At 39.8% G+C, this 15,331-nt stretch overlaps 1 protein-coding gene across 1 annotated transcript; it reads left to right on the top strand.

The window, feature by feature from the left end:
* The first annotated feature begins 411 nt into the window (after nt 1–411).
* Nucleotides 412–1,071, top strand: LOC107489205 (uncharacterized). The gene has a single exon (XM_016109974.1). It carries the CDS (start codon nt 412–414, stop codon nt 1,069–1,071), a length of 660 nt encoding a protein of 219 aa, XP_015965460.1.
* The last annotated feature ends 14,260 nt before the right edge of the window (nt 1,072–15,331 follow it).

Below are 15,331 nucleotides of genomic sequence, written 5' to 3' on the forward strand. Positions count from 1 at the left end.
ATCAAATCTCAGGCAAAGTATGGGTTATTATACATTGCTCGAAAGCCCAAGATGTATACTTTCCAACGTATTTGAGAGCATGCCAATTGGGCCTCTGTAGCTCCATAAATTTGATTTCGAGTGCAGGGAGGTCAGAATCCAACAGCATCTGCAGTCCTTTTTCAGCCTCTGAATCAGATTTTTGCTCAGGTCCCTTAATTTCAGACAGAAAATACCTAAAATCATAGAAAAATATACAAACTCATAGTGAAGCCCAGAAATGTGATTTTTGCATAAAACTAATAATTATGTACTAAAAACTAACTAAATCATACTAAAAACTACCTAAAAATAATCCCAAAAAGCGTATAAATTATCCGCTCATCAATTGTCGGAGAGGACTATTCAGACGTTGAAAGATATGCTAAGAGCATGTGTTTTGGATCAACCTGGAAGTTGGGACCGTTACATGCCATTGGTGGAGTTTGCTACAACAATAGCTTTCATCCGAGCATTGGGATGGCTTTGTGTGAGGCTTTGTGTGGGTGGAAGTGTCAATCTCTACTGTGTTGGTATGATGCCAGTAAAGTAAGTGTTTTGGGTCCTGATTTGGTAGCAGAGACTACTGAGAAGATTAAAAAGATTCGGGAGAGGATTCTAACTGCCCAGAGTCGACAGAAAAGTTATGCAGATCAGATAAGGAAACTGTTGGAATTTGAAGTGGGGGAGCACCTACTTCTGAGGGTTACACTGACTATCGGGATTGGAAGAGTGATTAAAACCAAGAAGTTGAATCCGAGGTTCATTGGACTGTTTGAGATTCTGAGGCGATTCGGGCCGGTGGCATATCAAGTAGCCTTGCCGCCTCACTTGTCTAACTTACATGACGTATTCCACGTGTCACAACTTCGTAAATACACGTCAGATACAGCTCATGTGTTAGAGCCCGAGTCGGTCGAGTTGCGGGAGAACTTGAGTTTTCAAGTAACTCCGGTGCGAATTGACAACACCAGTTTGAAGAAGTTACATGGAAAAGAAGTTCAGTTGGTTAAAGTTGCTTGGAAGAGAGCAGGAGTGGAAGAGCATACTTAGGAATTGGAGTCCGAGATACGGAAGGATTACCTCGAGCTATTCTCAGGTAATCACTAAATTTTGAGGACAAAATTTCTTATTTGGTGGGGAGAATGCAAGAACCGAGTCTAATTAATCGTTTAATTAAAAAATTAATATTGCCAAAAATAGGATCCAAAAATATAGAATGAGAATTTGAGGATTTAAATATGATTTTTGGACTCAGTAGATTTTTCTGAGTCAAAAAATGTATTTCCTGCATAAAACCGAGAAAAATTGCGAATCGATAGATGAACCGGTCGAACCGAGAAAAATTTAAAACAGTTGAAAACCTTAAAAAAATATTAGAAACAGAAAATCCGGCGTTAATTTTAAAGGTTTGACCCAAAGTTGGGCCAAACGGGCTAAAAACTCTAACAGGTTGGACCGGGTCAAGTTGGGCCAAGCCCAACATGTATAATCACTTAAGTGAACCCCATTCAGCCACTATAACACTTAGAGAGTGAGAGTTTCAGCTCAGGTGAGAGGAGAGGAAGGGGTTTCAAAAACACTATTCACTCCTCACTTCCGGTGGCCATATCTGAAGCAATGGTGCTCCGATTCGCATGCGTCAGCAGCTACGCGAAGCTCTTGCTGAGCCCGTTACTTTCATCTTACCTTCATGGGTAAAATTTCGTAATTTTCCTTCCTTCCTGCTGCCCCAATAATTTCGAGTTTGGTGAGTGTTGATCTTCAGAAGAATTTGTGTTTTGGTTGTTTAGGTGCTAATCATTAGTGACAAAATATTGGGTTCTATCCCAAATTTCAGTGGATGAGGTAAGGATTCTCAAGAACCCTTGTACATTGATTAATTATGAATATTAGGTTTTGATTTAAATGAAATGTGTGATATTATCTTGAATATTGGAGATTGTTGGTGATTGTTGATACTTGTTGGAGTTGGTTGGTGTCTTGGTTGTGGTTGGAAGCTTGATTTTGCACTCAATTTGAGTTTTGGTACATATTAGGAATCAACCAAGGTATGGTTTTGGTTTCCTCTATGTAATATATAATATTTCTGGACACTTAGGCTAGTGACCCATAGGATAGGATTGAATTAAATTGGCCGTTGGAATTGTTATATGGTGATGTATAATGAATTGATGATTTGGATTGTAATTGATTATGATGATTGTTGGTATTAGTGGAATGATAGATGTTTGATTAATGGGTTGATTGAATATGTGTGTATTATTATGTATTTGATAATGGGAATTGATGATTGCATAAGATGGAGTGGTGAATTGGGGAATGACAAATGGTAAAATCTGATGTGGGATGGAGTTAATGTGGTTTTGGTTTGTTTGGGTTGTGAAAATTGGAAAATTGAGAATCTTATGAATTTTGGTAAAAACTAGTTTTTTGTGAACTTTGTCGGGTCATAACTTGTGCTTCAGTTTTTAAAATTTGTTGAAATTTGTTTGAATTTAAATCTCATTGAAAAATCTTCAAATTGACATAAAGTTTGTAAAATTTGGATTTTTGAAGAGGAAGTTATGATCATCTAAAGTTTGGGGTAAAAATCTGAATTCTGCAATGCTGCAGAATTTTGTGATTTCTGGTTTGTGTGCGCACACACAGCCTTGTGCGCATGCACACCCCGTGAATTTTTAAACCTGTGTGCATGAACACACGGGGACATGGCTACTGATGGAAACGCTAGCACACTCTGTGCGCGCACATAACCAACGAATTTCTGCAAGCTGTGCGCATGCACCGCCTTGTGCGTACGCACATGTTGGATGGTGCATTCTGTTGAGGGCGCTAGCACGCGTTGTGTGAGCAAACAGAATTGTAAAATTTTGCACTTGTGCGTATGCACACTTTTTGAAAATCTCCTTGGGCGTGCGCACGCACACTCCTATGTGTACACACATGCCCTGATTTTCAATTAAAACTTTGTTTTTAACTATTTCACCTTTCCAATAAGCTTGTAAACTTCTGTGACACCTCTTTAAGACTCTTGGGCTTATTTTTGGGTATCAAAACATGGGAAAGGTCCTAGGAGAATTAATTAGGGTATACATTGAAAAGTTAGAGAACGGAGGATAGGTTTCTAGTGTATTGAAGATGGGTTTGGTGGAGTGAGAAGGGAGAAATATTTATGAATTGAGAAACTGATGAACTAATGAGTTCGGAATGGAAATGTTGAATTGACAGTTATTGAGATGAGTAGAGGACTTTGAATGGAATGATGGCTCCATGATATAATGAAAAAAATGTTTTTGAAAACCACTGAATTACTATTTTATGCTGAGAATTATGAGACGCTATGCGCCTAGCAGGGACGGTGGTTAATCCCATCTGTTGAGGTCGCGACGGCGGCGTAAGGACGGTGGTTAATCCCGCTTACGTTGAGATGTGAGGTCTGTGGCAAGAGTATCCTGCTCGCATCCCTTCGGATCACTAAAGTGTGCAGGCACAAAATCCTGGACGATGTTCCGAGCACCATATCTCGGGGGTTCCCAATTATGATTTCGAAGGGCGACATCTCCATGGAAATGTGTCGGGTTGGCAGTTGAACTGACAATGTGATATCATAGCCAATAGGACACACATTCATCATGTGCATCTTCTATCTGTTTGTTTGCTTTGCCAAGTTGTATTGTTTTCCTAATTGTATAACATGCCTAATTGCCTATTTGAATTACTTGATGTATATGCTTATACCTATGTTTTCCTTGCATTGATATTAACTGTGTTTTCTATTGGGATTGAGGAGGTTCCGAAGGTGGTGGCAATGGGATCGCATAAGGAATAGGTTGGTGAAGGCTGTGGGACAGCGGAGAACTATTAGATTAGAAATCTTTTAAGATAGACTATCTGTTTTACTATGTTAAGGTTTTAAGTTATGCTTTACTACTTTTAGTTATGCTTTAAGATGAATCTTGTGATGGATATGAAGTTCTAGGATATGAAGTTACTGCTTTTAGTTATGCTTTACTGCTTTTAGATGCATCAGTGGGCATTGTTACCATACAGAAAACCTTTGGTTCTCATACCATATTTTGTTGTTGTTTTTCAGATGCAGGTCGCAACGCACCTCGGTGGGTTGCTTTGATGGTGACAGAGTGGAGGATCCTGGATATATTTTGGAGTCTTTTTTGCTTATTTTGTATATGTCTCTCATATTTTGTATTTACTTTTTCCTAACGTCTTTTTGTCTGTATATAGCTAGCCCGCTTAAACTCCGCGAGCCGTGGCTAGATCTTCATACTATTATACTCTTATCTTTGTTATATTATATCTATTTCTTGTGCGTTATGTTTGTAGCTTTGTGAGTACATTTTGTGCTTTTCAAATCCTGTTTTTGAGCTTTATCCTTCATCAGGCTTCTAGAATATATTACTTCTTCTATATATAATATGTATAAGCTTTAGAACTGTCGTAACCTTTAATTAACCTTTGCTTTACGACGCGAGGTAAGGCTTAGGATAATTAGGGTGTTACACCAACCTCTCTAAGACTACTCAGTTTCATAACTGAAACAAGGTCCTCCATAAGAAACTTGGAGGTACAAGTTGGTCAGCTGAGCAAGAGGATCCCTAAGACTCCTCCTGACAATCTTCCTAGTAACACTAAGGTGAACCCAAGGGAAGAGTGCAGGGCCATCCCCATAGAGGCTGAGGCTGAATCTGGAGAAACTGGGAAGGCATTAAACGGCAGTGAGGAAGATCTCACTGGGCGTTCAACGCCCAAACTGGCTGATAGCTTAACGCTGAACGCCAGTGAGGAAGCCCTCACTGGGCATTCAACGCCTATCCTGGCAGTAGAGCTTGCGTTGAACACCAGCCAGGGAACACTACCTAGGCGTTCAATGCCTAAACAAGCAGGAACTCTGGCATTGAACGCCAGTGAGGAAGCCCTCACTAGGCGTTCAACGGCCAAACAAACAGGGAAGCTGGCATTGAACGCTAGCAAGGACACCCCTGCTGGGAATTCAATGCCCAAAAGGATAAAAGAACTGGCGTTTAACGCGAGTGAGGGGATGCATGATGGTCGTTCAACGCCCAAAGAGCCACCAGAGCTGGCGTTGAACACCAGTGATGGCACACCTCCCAAATGTTCCTTACCTACTGAAGTTATCCCTATCCAAGAACTAAAGGAATTTAAGGCTCATGTAGAGACCATAGAGGTTCATTTGCATGCACTCCTGCAGTGCATGAGTTCTGATGACTACTCATCCTCTGATGAGGATGAAAATACTAGGGAAGAGCAAGTTGCTCGGTACCTAGGAGCTCTCATGAAGCTGCAGAAGTTGCCTCAGAAGCTTCCAGATCCCGGATGCTTCCTGATTCCTTGCACTATAGGCACCATGACCTTTGAGAAGGCTCTGTGTGACCTAGGGTCAAGCATAAACCTCATGTCACTCTTTGTAATGGAGAAGCTGAAAATCTTTAAGGTTCAAGCTGCAAACATCTCTCTGGAGATGGAAAACAAGTCAATAAAAAAGCCATATGGCTTAGTACAGGATGTATTGGTAAAGGTTGAAGACCACTACATCCCTGCGAAATTCATAGTCTTGGATACTAGGGAAAATAAGGATGACTCCATCATCCTTGGAAGACCGTTCCTAGCCATTGCCAATGCTATCATTAATGTGGCAAAGGAAGAAATGATTTTCCAACTAGGAGAGGACTACATCTTGTTCAAAATGTCCAACCCTAATTCTCCCTCTGAGAAAAGAGAGATATATGTGCAACACTTAGTGTTCCAACCATCTCTTTCAGTGCAGAGCTTCACAAAGCCCCCAAACATCAATTCTAAGTTTGGTGTTGGGCAGCCAGTAACAAGAACTGAGAAAAAAGGTACTAGGAAGAAAGTACCTAAAGGCTGGATGGACAAGAAAGCCCCCATTGAAAGCCTCTCAACTGGGATGAGAGTTGTCTTCACCAAGAAACCAGCCATACCACATACAATGAGTCGTGTCCTATCTCTAGAGCATGTGGATCTCGTGCATGAAAAAACAGGAAGAAAGTTCAGTGTAAGGGGCAAAATTCTGAGCCCAAACTCACCTCCATAAGGAGCTAAGCGTCCAGCTAATGACGTTAAAGAAGCGCTTCTTGGGAGGCAACCCAACCCTAATTAATTATCTCTAATTCCTTTAATTCCTTAATTTTATTTTTCTGTAAGTTATTTCTTTAGGTTCATGATCATGTGCAGCAGTCAAAACAGAGACAGAAAGTTTCAGCAATGAAAATAGAACACTCTGGATGGAGTGTTACTGGCATTGAACGCCAACCAGGGAGCAAACCCTGGGTGTTCAGATGCCAATGCAAAGGGCAGAGAATCTAAATTTTCTAGCCTCTCAGGACCAGTGGGTCCCAAAGCATCTTTAGCTACCCCACTTACTTTCACACTTCCCCATACACTCTTCCCTATACACCCTAGCCCAATCACATCCATATCACTTTCCCAAAACCATCATAACTTCCACCATCCCCCACCCACTTTAAAATCAAATTTTCCACCCATTTAATCCACTCATGATCGAACCTTAGCCCTAGCCCACTCCTACAAATACCACTCATTCTACCCCTTCATACACACACCTTTCATACACCTATAAGCCCCATTGGCCAAAATCACTCTCTCCTTCTATCTTCATCTCTTTTCTTTATTCTTGCTCGAGGACGAGCAAAGTTCTAAGTTTGGTGTTGGAAAATCCTAGCTTTTTTCTTTCCATTCCCATTCATGGCACCCAAGGTTGGAGAATCCTCTAGAAAGAAGAAAGGAAAGGCCATAGTCGCCACCTCCAAATCTTGGGAGATGGAGAGATTCATCACCAAAACTCACCAAGACCACTTCTATGAAGTAGTGGTAGAGAAGAAGGTGATCCCTGAGGTCCCTTTTAGGCTTAAGAGGAATGAGTACCCAGAGATCTGAAGAGAAATCCGGAGAAGAGGTTGGGAAGACCTAACCAATCCTATCCAAGAGGATGGGATCCTAATGGTCCAAGAGTTCTATGCTAATGCATGGGTGATGATTGGATTTTTGACGGTTTAGAATTTCACAAATGAAATCTCGTTGAAGTATAGTCTCTAAACCAACAATAATCCTCTCATACAAAAATTTGTTTGTCACAAGTACAAACCCCTAAAATCTATAAACCGAAGTATTTAAACCTCGGGTCGTTCTCCCTAAGATTTACAATAAAGTGTCTTGTTATTGGTTGTGAGTTATATTTGGGGTTTTTAAGATTTTAGACAAGAAATATAAATGGCAAAGAAAATAAACTAACAACTAGCAAAGCTCTTGGCAAAATATGAGAACTAGAAGTCCTATCCTAGTTATCCTCCTCAATTGTGATGGCAAATTGTCCATTGCTCCCACTTAGTCAACCTCTAACCATGGAGGAAAGTCAAGTGGATGAATCAATTTGATTCCCCAAGTCCTAATCAACTCCTAAAGGAATGACTAGCTTTAGAGGCATTCAAATCAGTTAGCAACTTCTAATTATCAATCAACAAAGGAATTAGATAACTCAAGAGTCACTAATTACTCTACCTAGGCCAAGAGGAACAAAACCTACACTAAAATCCAACCAAGCATTTCATCAAACACTTGGAAGGTACAAAAGAAAAGCAAAGCAATTTGACAACAAGAAGAGAATCTAACAACAATTATTGAAAGAAATTAACAACAACAATCAAAAGAAACACAATTATTATGAATTACCTTGAATTGAATTGAAAGAAAGTAGAAGGAACAATACTAGATCTACAACAAAATATAAGAACAACATAAAAGAGATTACACCAAAAGAGTAGGAGAAGGATGAATGTAACTACAAGGAATTGAGAAGATAGAAGTAGAAGAAGATGAATCTAGATCTAGATCTAAGAACTAAACCTAATCCTAATCCTAATTCTAGAGAGAAGTGAGAGCTTCTCTCTCTAGAAACTAGTTCTAACTACTTCTAAAACTAAACTATGACTAATGGTAACTAACATGTGTTTCCCTCTTCAATCCTTGGATTAAATAGCATCAGAAATGAGTTGGATTGGGCCCACAAGGCTTCTAAAATCGCTGGCCACGTTTTGCTTTAAGTGAACTAGGTGGCAGCAATGGCACGTGCGCGTACTATGCGCGTGCGCGCCACCATACGTGTAGCAACTATGGCAAATCTTATATCGTTTCGAAGCCCCGGATGTTAGCTTTCTAACCCAACTGGAACCGCATCATTTGAACCTTTGTAGCTCAAGTTATGGTCGTTTAAGTGCGAAGAGGTCGGCTTGACAGCTTTCCGGTTCTTTCATTTCTTCATGAGTTCTCCAACTTTTCATGCTTCTTTCTTCATTCCCTTGATCCAATCTTTGCCTCCTAAACCTTAAATCACTTAACAAACATATCAAGGCATCTAATGGAATCAAGGTGAATTAGATTTAGCTATTTTAAGGCCTAAAAAGCATGTTTTCACTCTTAAGCACAATTAAAGGAGAATATACAAAACCATGCTATTTCATTGAATAAATGTGGGTAAAAGGTTATAAAATCCCCTAAAATCAATACAAGATAAACCGTCAAATTGGGGTTTGTCAATGGGTCAAAAAAAATCATGACATTAGTGTGAACCCAAATTCCAAGAATTGGAGCACCATGGTACAAGGGAGAATCTTGGCCTTTAGTCTGAAAAGTGTGAGGTTGGCGTTCAACTTGTCTTTGATGCAAGGAGATCCACATCCTTTCACTAGAGAAGTCAACTTTGATCAAAGACTGGATCAAGTGCTCTTAGACATCTGTGTGGAAGGAGCACACTGGAAAAGGGATTCTCAAGGCAAGCATATCCAACTGAGGAGGCCTAACCTCAAGCCCATAGCTAAAGGATGGTTGGAGTTTATGCAATGCTCTATCATTCCTACTAGCAACCAGTACGAAGTGACCATAGACCGAGCCATCATGATCCATTGCATCATGCTCGAAGAGGAGGTGGAAGTACATGAGGTGATACATCAAGAGCTGTACAAAGTGGCGGACAATCCCTCCACCATGGCAAGGTTAACCTTCCCTCATCTTATATGTGACCTATGCAATTTAGCTGGAATTGTCATAGAAGGTAACATTCCTATTGAGGAGGACAAGCCCATCACTAAAAGTAGGATGGAGCACACTAGAGAGTCGGCACATGAACCACAACATGAGCATGTGGAGCTGCTTCAATAGATGTATTTTCCTCCTCAAAGCTATTGGGATCAATGGCACACTTCTCTTGGAGAACTAAGCACTAACATGGATCAGTTGATGATGGAACATCAGGAACATTCCACCACCTTGCATCAAATAAGATAAGATCAAAGAGCCATGAGGGAAGAACAAAGTGCTACGAGGAAGGAACAACAGAGACAAGGGCGTGACATTGAAGAGATCAAGCACTACATTGGATCCTTAAGGAGGAATACTAGCCACCACCATTAAGGTGGATTCGTTCTCTTAATTCCCTTTTCTTATGTTATTTTTCTATTTTCTGTTATGTTTTACTATCTGTTCTCTTGTTCTTATTTCATGATCATTTTCATTTATGTCTTAAAGTTATAAAATATTCCATATATCTCTCACCTTACTTAAAAGAAAATTTTATTTGAAAATAATTGATAGATACATGAATTTCGAGTTTTATAATAAGAAAAGTCAATTATTTTGGTGTGGTGGCATTGCTTTTGTTTTCTGAATGTATGAATGAATAGTGCATATTTAAAATTGGAATTAAGAATGTTGCCTCTTGAAAGAATGATGATAAAAGTGAAGTATTATTGGTAATTTGAAAAATCTCAAAAATTGATTCTTGAAGCAAGAAAAAGCATCAAAAAGAAAAAAAAAGCATGTTGCAAAAGAAAAAGAAAATACATGCATGCAAAAAAAAGCAAGCAAAAAAAGCCAATGATGAGTCCATATTTTTCGATATATTTTAGTTTGATTTGGATGGATTTTATTACATAAACTGACACTTAGGCACCGAAATAGCATACTTTTGTGTTTTGCCCCTAAATTGGACTTAAATGTGAAAACATGCGATTTCGTGCTTAAATTGAGCAATTTAATTCCACTTTTTTGCCATTCGATGCTGTGACATGTTTCGTGAATAATTTCAGGTCATTTAGGCAAGATTGGCTAAGCAAAAGTGGAAAAAATCATGTAGAAGGGAGAACACATGAAGAAAACAAGGAAAAGCACACGCAGCGAAGTGTGCGTGCGCACAAGCAAGCGTGCGTGCGCATAAGAAGAGATTTGCATGTGTGCGTACGCACAAGCACCTGTGCATATGCACAGGTCAACATTTAGCTAAGTGTGCGTACACACACATCGATGTGTACGCACAGGACCCTGCACGTGATTTCATTAATGAAACATGTGCTGTGCGAATTTTGAGGGCTTTTGGCCCATTTTGGAAGGCTTGAAGGCTGAAAATGGATGCTATATGAAGGGGATATCAACACATATGAAGGCATGAGGACTTAGACATAATTTTCCCATAGTTTTACATAGTAGGAGTAGGAGTAGTGTAGATTAGGGAGAACTCTCTTAGGGTTTTTAATTAGGGTTAATTGTAGCATTTTATAGCAAGCTTTGATTTTAAAGTTTGCTTTTTTAATTGTAAGTACTCTCAATTTCATCTATAATTATAGCATTTTTTACTTTCATTTCTTTCGGTTCAAGTTACTTGTGCATATTTCTAATTTTATGTTTCTTGAAGTTTTGATTGATGAATTTAATGTTTCATGCTTTCTTTGTGCTTGATTGCTTGCTTATTGTTGGTTTTGTGAATAGTTGGTTATAGTCTTCCATTTTCCCTTGCAATTTCTCATGTTTTGGTTTTATGCACACAAGGTGTTTGTGAAAATGCCAACTCTAGTTTTCGAGTAGATTTTCCCACCTTGACTTGGGGTTTGAGTTCATGGGATACTAGAGTCACAATGTCCGACATTTAGTGATAGTTCTTGGGAAGTTAGTTGACTCTTGTTTCCATTAAAGCTAGCTTTTTATCAACTAATTTGGTAAGTTAGCTAGGACTTATGGATTAAGGTCAATTATGCTTGCTTGACCTATTCCTCGATGGTAGAGGTTAACTAAGCAAGTTTAACTCATGATAGGATTCCTTAGATTCTCAATGTCCCAAGTCAAGGTTCTTTTTATGCATTTATAGCATTTTCACTAGTTTTGATCTTGCTGTCCTTTTACTTGCATTAATTACAATTTTGATTATTCCTTAGTTCTTTTATTTCTTAGTTCTTATAATCTTTCATTTCTTGATTTTAAAACCTCTTTTTTTTGTCTCCACAACCGAAAGCTTAACACTTCAATTGAATTCCTAGGGAGAATAACCCGAGGTTTCATTACTCTCAATTAATTTGAATTGAATTTAACATTTGATTAAGAGAGTTCATTGTTGGGTTAGACTATGCTACCAACGAATTGATTCTTGTCTTAATTGATTATAAACTGGCAATAACTCTATTATCAAATTTTGGCGCCATTGCCGATGTCTTTTGCTTTTATTTCTTGCTTTCTTTGTGAGATATCACCCTTGTTGCTTGGAGTTTGGTTATAAATTGTTCTGTAGGGTATGATGATTTCAAGTTGGGATTGTATCAAGGAGTGGGAGAAGCGATGGAGGGAGGAGCAATCTTTTCCATACTACAACGAGCCAAATCCTTCTCCAAGCCCTCCCCTATGTGAATATCAATCCCAAAGCTATGAAAGATACCCCATATACAACCCTCAACCACCAAACCTTCAAGCACTATACCATACACCTCCATGGAATCAAAATGTATATACATCTTTTTACCAACCATATGAACCATCACCCCTTTATATACCACCTCGATATCCCCACCCACATGAACTACCTCCCACATATACAACCTTTTTCCCAACCTTTGAACCTTTTATTCCACCTCAATGGGAATTTTTCCAACCCTTGCCTCAAGAGGAACAAGACCTTCAAGCATTTTTTCAAGAGCAAGAAGGGTTCCGAAGGAAACAAGGAGAATTCATGGCTACCATAGCCGAAGCGGTGAACCGCCTAGCCTCACTACGCTCAATCAATCAAGACATTCCCCTTGAGGAATATGGAAGAGCAACGAAGGAACGTAGAGAAGAGGATAACGTGGAGCCTCAAGGAAAAGAAGAAGAGTTAGAGCTTAAAGTGTGACAAGAGAGAGATAGGAAAGTATGTGAACTGGAGGAAAGAAAGGGAGAGTTGCTAAAGATTGATCAAGATGAGGATTTCATCATTGGTGATTTTTTGTCCTCCTCGGTCAATCCCCTCAATGATCCTAATGAGCCTCTTCCTATTGAGTTTGATAGAGACATGGGGGTAGACTTCTCACAACCTCCATGTTACGACTTAAATGAGGGGGAAAATGAGGAAGAAGTGGGTGAGGAAGCAATTCCAAACCAAGGATAAATTGAGTGGGTAATAATTTCTTCAATGAGGTTCATAGGCCCACATCAATTTGCTCTCTTGGAAATGGATTACCAACTCAAGGTCCTTCTTGGGTTGATGCATGGTGGAGGATTGGATGTTGGGTGCAAACGGAACTCAAGGTATAAATGGTGCAAGATACAATTAAGAGGATTCCAAGGATTGTTTGGGTGCTTCAAAGGTGATTCAAGAGGTTGTTCATCCAATTACAAGAGCAAAAACCAATAAGAGGATGATAGAGAAACTAGAATATGGGAGCCGGGCATTAATTTCAAAAGTCAACACTCATGGACCCTAGTTGCTAGCTTGAATTCTCTTAAGAGTTTGATGCAATTCATTTGGGACCCCGTAGGTTCAATCAAGAGCAAACTTGGTTGGAGATTCAAAGAAGAGTGGAAACACAAGCTACTCTAACAAGGATCTCCTCAAAGTCCAACTTAAGGACTTTAAACCAAAGTGCTAGGTGGGAGACACCCCACCATGGTAATATCCTTTTAACTTTCTCTCTTTTAGTTTTTAATGCTTGAATAATTGGTTATTTTGCTTGGTTGGTTAGTTGAATTTTATGTTTGTTAGGTAATTTTAGTGGAATAATGTGATTTTTGGAGTTTTATGGTGTTTTGGGACTTGAAAACCTATTTTGTATGTCCTATTTGGTGCCTTAGAGGCATAATTTTTTGTTGCAGGAACAAAGTCCTGTGCGTACGCACAACTGCGTGCGTGCGCACACGTCCCATCTTTTTCTGTCCCTGTGCGTACGCACCCTAATGTGCGCATGCACAAACCTAAACACCCCCTCTGTTCACAGCACATGCACGGCTTGTGCGTGTGTACACAATCCTTCCTTTCTCCCAGTGCATCCGCATACCTTGCGTGCGTATGCACACTCTACCCTTTTTACTTTCAAAAAAAAAAAGCCACCTGTGCATGCGCATAGCTTTGAGCGCACGTACAGCTTTGGGCAACCCTACTGGTCGCAGTGCACGCACCTCTTATGCGTGGGAAGCAACCCTTTTCTCCCTTATGTGCGCGCGCACAACCACTTGTGTGTCCGCACAGGTTGCGATGGCCCTTCCATCCACAGCACTCGCATGCTGCTGTGCGCGCGCATACTCCTCATTTTCCTTAAGTGTGCATCCGCAATCGACCTTGTGTGGACGCACAGGTCACTTTTTTTTAATGTTAATTCGAAAAGGGGACTGTCGTGCTTCACAAACCCTACCCCAACCTTTTCTTTATTCTTCTTCTTTTCCCAGAGCACAGCATCACCATCACCCCAACCCTACGCCACCCTCATGTCCAGACTACCCAACCACCTCCATCCGACCGCCACACCACCGCCATTGACCACACCACCGCCAGCAACCACGCCACCGTTGCCATCTCTCTCTTTCTTTCTTCTCTCTTTTCTCCATTCCATTCCCCTCCCCCATTATCTTCTATCTGCGCGAAGCCTCTGTGCGCGAGAGAAACCAGGCACGTGCCCAGTCTCCGTTCGCGCCACCCAGTCCGGCGAGTAGCCACTAGCAGCGGCGAACCTCTGTGCCGCTGCGACCTTCTCTATCTTGCCCGCATTCTTCTTCGTCTCTCATCAACGTAGGTTCCTACCCTGTGCCCTCCCCTATTCCTATTTCTGCATTTCTTTGTTTTCACTACTTTTAAATTTATGCTTTAGTAACTAGGAGGCATTAGGTTAGTTGACTTCTGTGTTCTGGACTGAATGTTGATTGATGAATGAAAAACTATATTTCCACATAAACTCACCGACAAGTATACCAGGTCGCATCAAGTAGTAAAACTCACGTGAGTGAGGTCGATCCCACGAGGATTGATGGATCAAGCAACTTTAGTGAGTGATGAATTTAGTTAAGCAGACAGTGGTAAATTGAGTGAAATTGATTTACAAAATAAAAATTGCAAAAAATCTAAATTACAGAATATAAATGACAGAATGTTAAATGAAGCTTAAAGCAATTATAATGAGAAATACTAGAGAACAAGATCCATTAGGGATTGGATATATCACAATCCACAAGAAATCAAATGGGTCTCAACTTCCTTCTCAATCATATGAATAGATCTATGGCAGATTAAAATTGATTGGATCCCAATTTCTTGGCAATCCAATCTCTCTAATCACAATCAATGTTTCCAATTCCTTGATCTAATTTTCATGAGAAGAGGTTAACCATGTTCTCTCATCCATAAGCCACACAAATTCTTAGGATCTCAATTCCTCCCGAATAGTGTTGATCAAGAGATTTATGAGAAACAGAGCTTCAGTTCTAATTTCCATGATTCCCCTTCCGAAGATCACATGGAAATTCACAGATTCAAACCCCTTTTCGAAGTGAATGGATGTCAACCAAAGTAGAAGTTATTTCTTAGCTATCCATATGAATTGAGAAGAAGAATTTCGGTTAATTCATGTGAATCATAACTGAGCTCCTCCCCCTAATGAGTTGGGATTTAATGGATCATAGCTCAAAAAATAAATGCAAAAAATGGAAATTGCAGGAAATTAAATCAAGTTCAATGGGAATAGAAATGTAAAATTGGCAGAAATGAAAAGTGCAGAAGAGAATTACATAATTGAATTTCCATAAAGCTGAATTGAATTCAATACTAAAATGTAAAAAGTGCAGAAATGTAAAAGTGTTTGCAAGAGCCTTCTATTCTACTCCTACTTCTACTCCTACTCCTACTACTACTACTACTACTACTACTACTATTCCTACTGTATTCTAGTGCCAGTACCTCCTAATGAAATGAAACTGATGCCTTTATATAGACTTTTCTAAATGACAAATGAAATTG

This window comes from Arachis duranensis, chromosome 5 (assembly GCF_000817695.3).
Source record: "Arachis duranensis cultivar V14167 chromosome 5, aradu.V14167.gnm2.J7QH, whole genome shotgun sequence".
NCBI lineage: Eukaryota > Viridiplantae > Streptophyta > Magnoliopsida > Fabales > Fabaceae > Arachis > Arachis duranensis.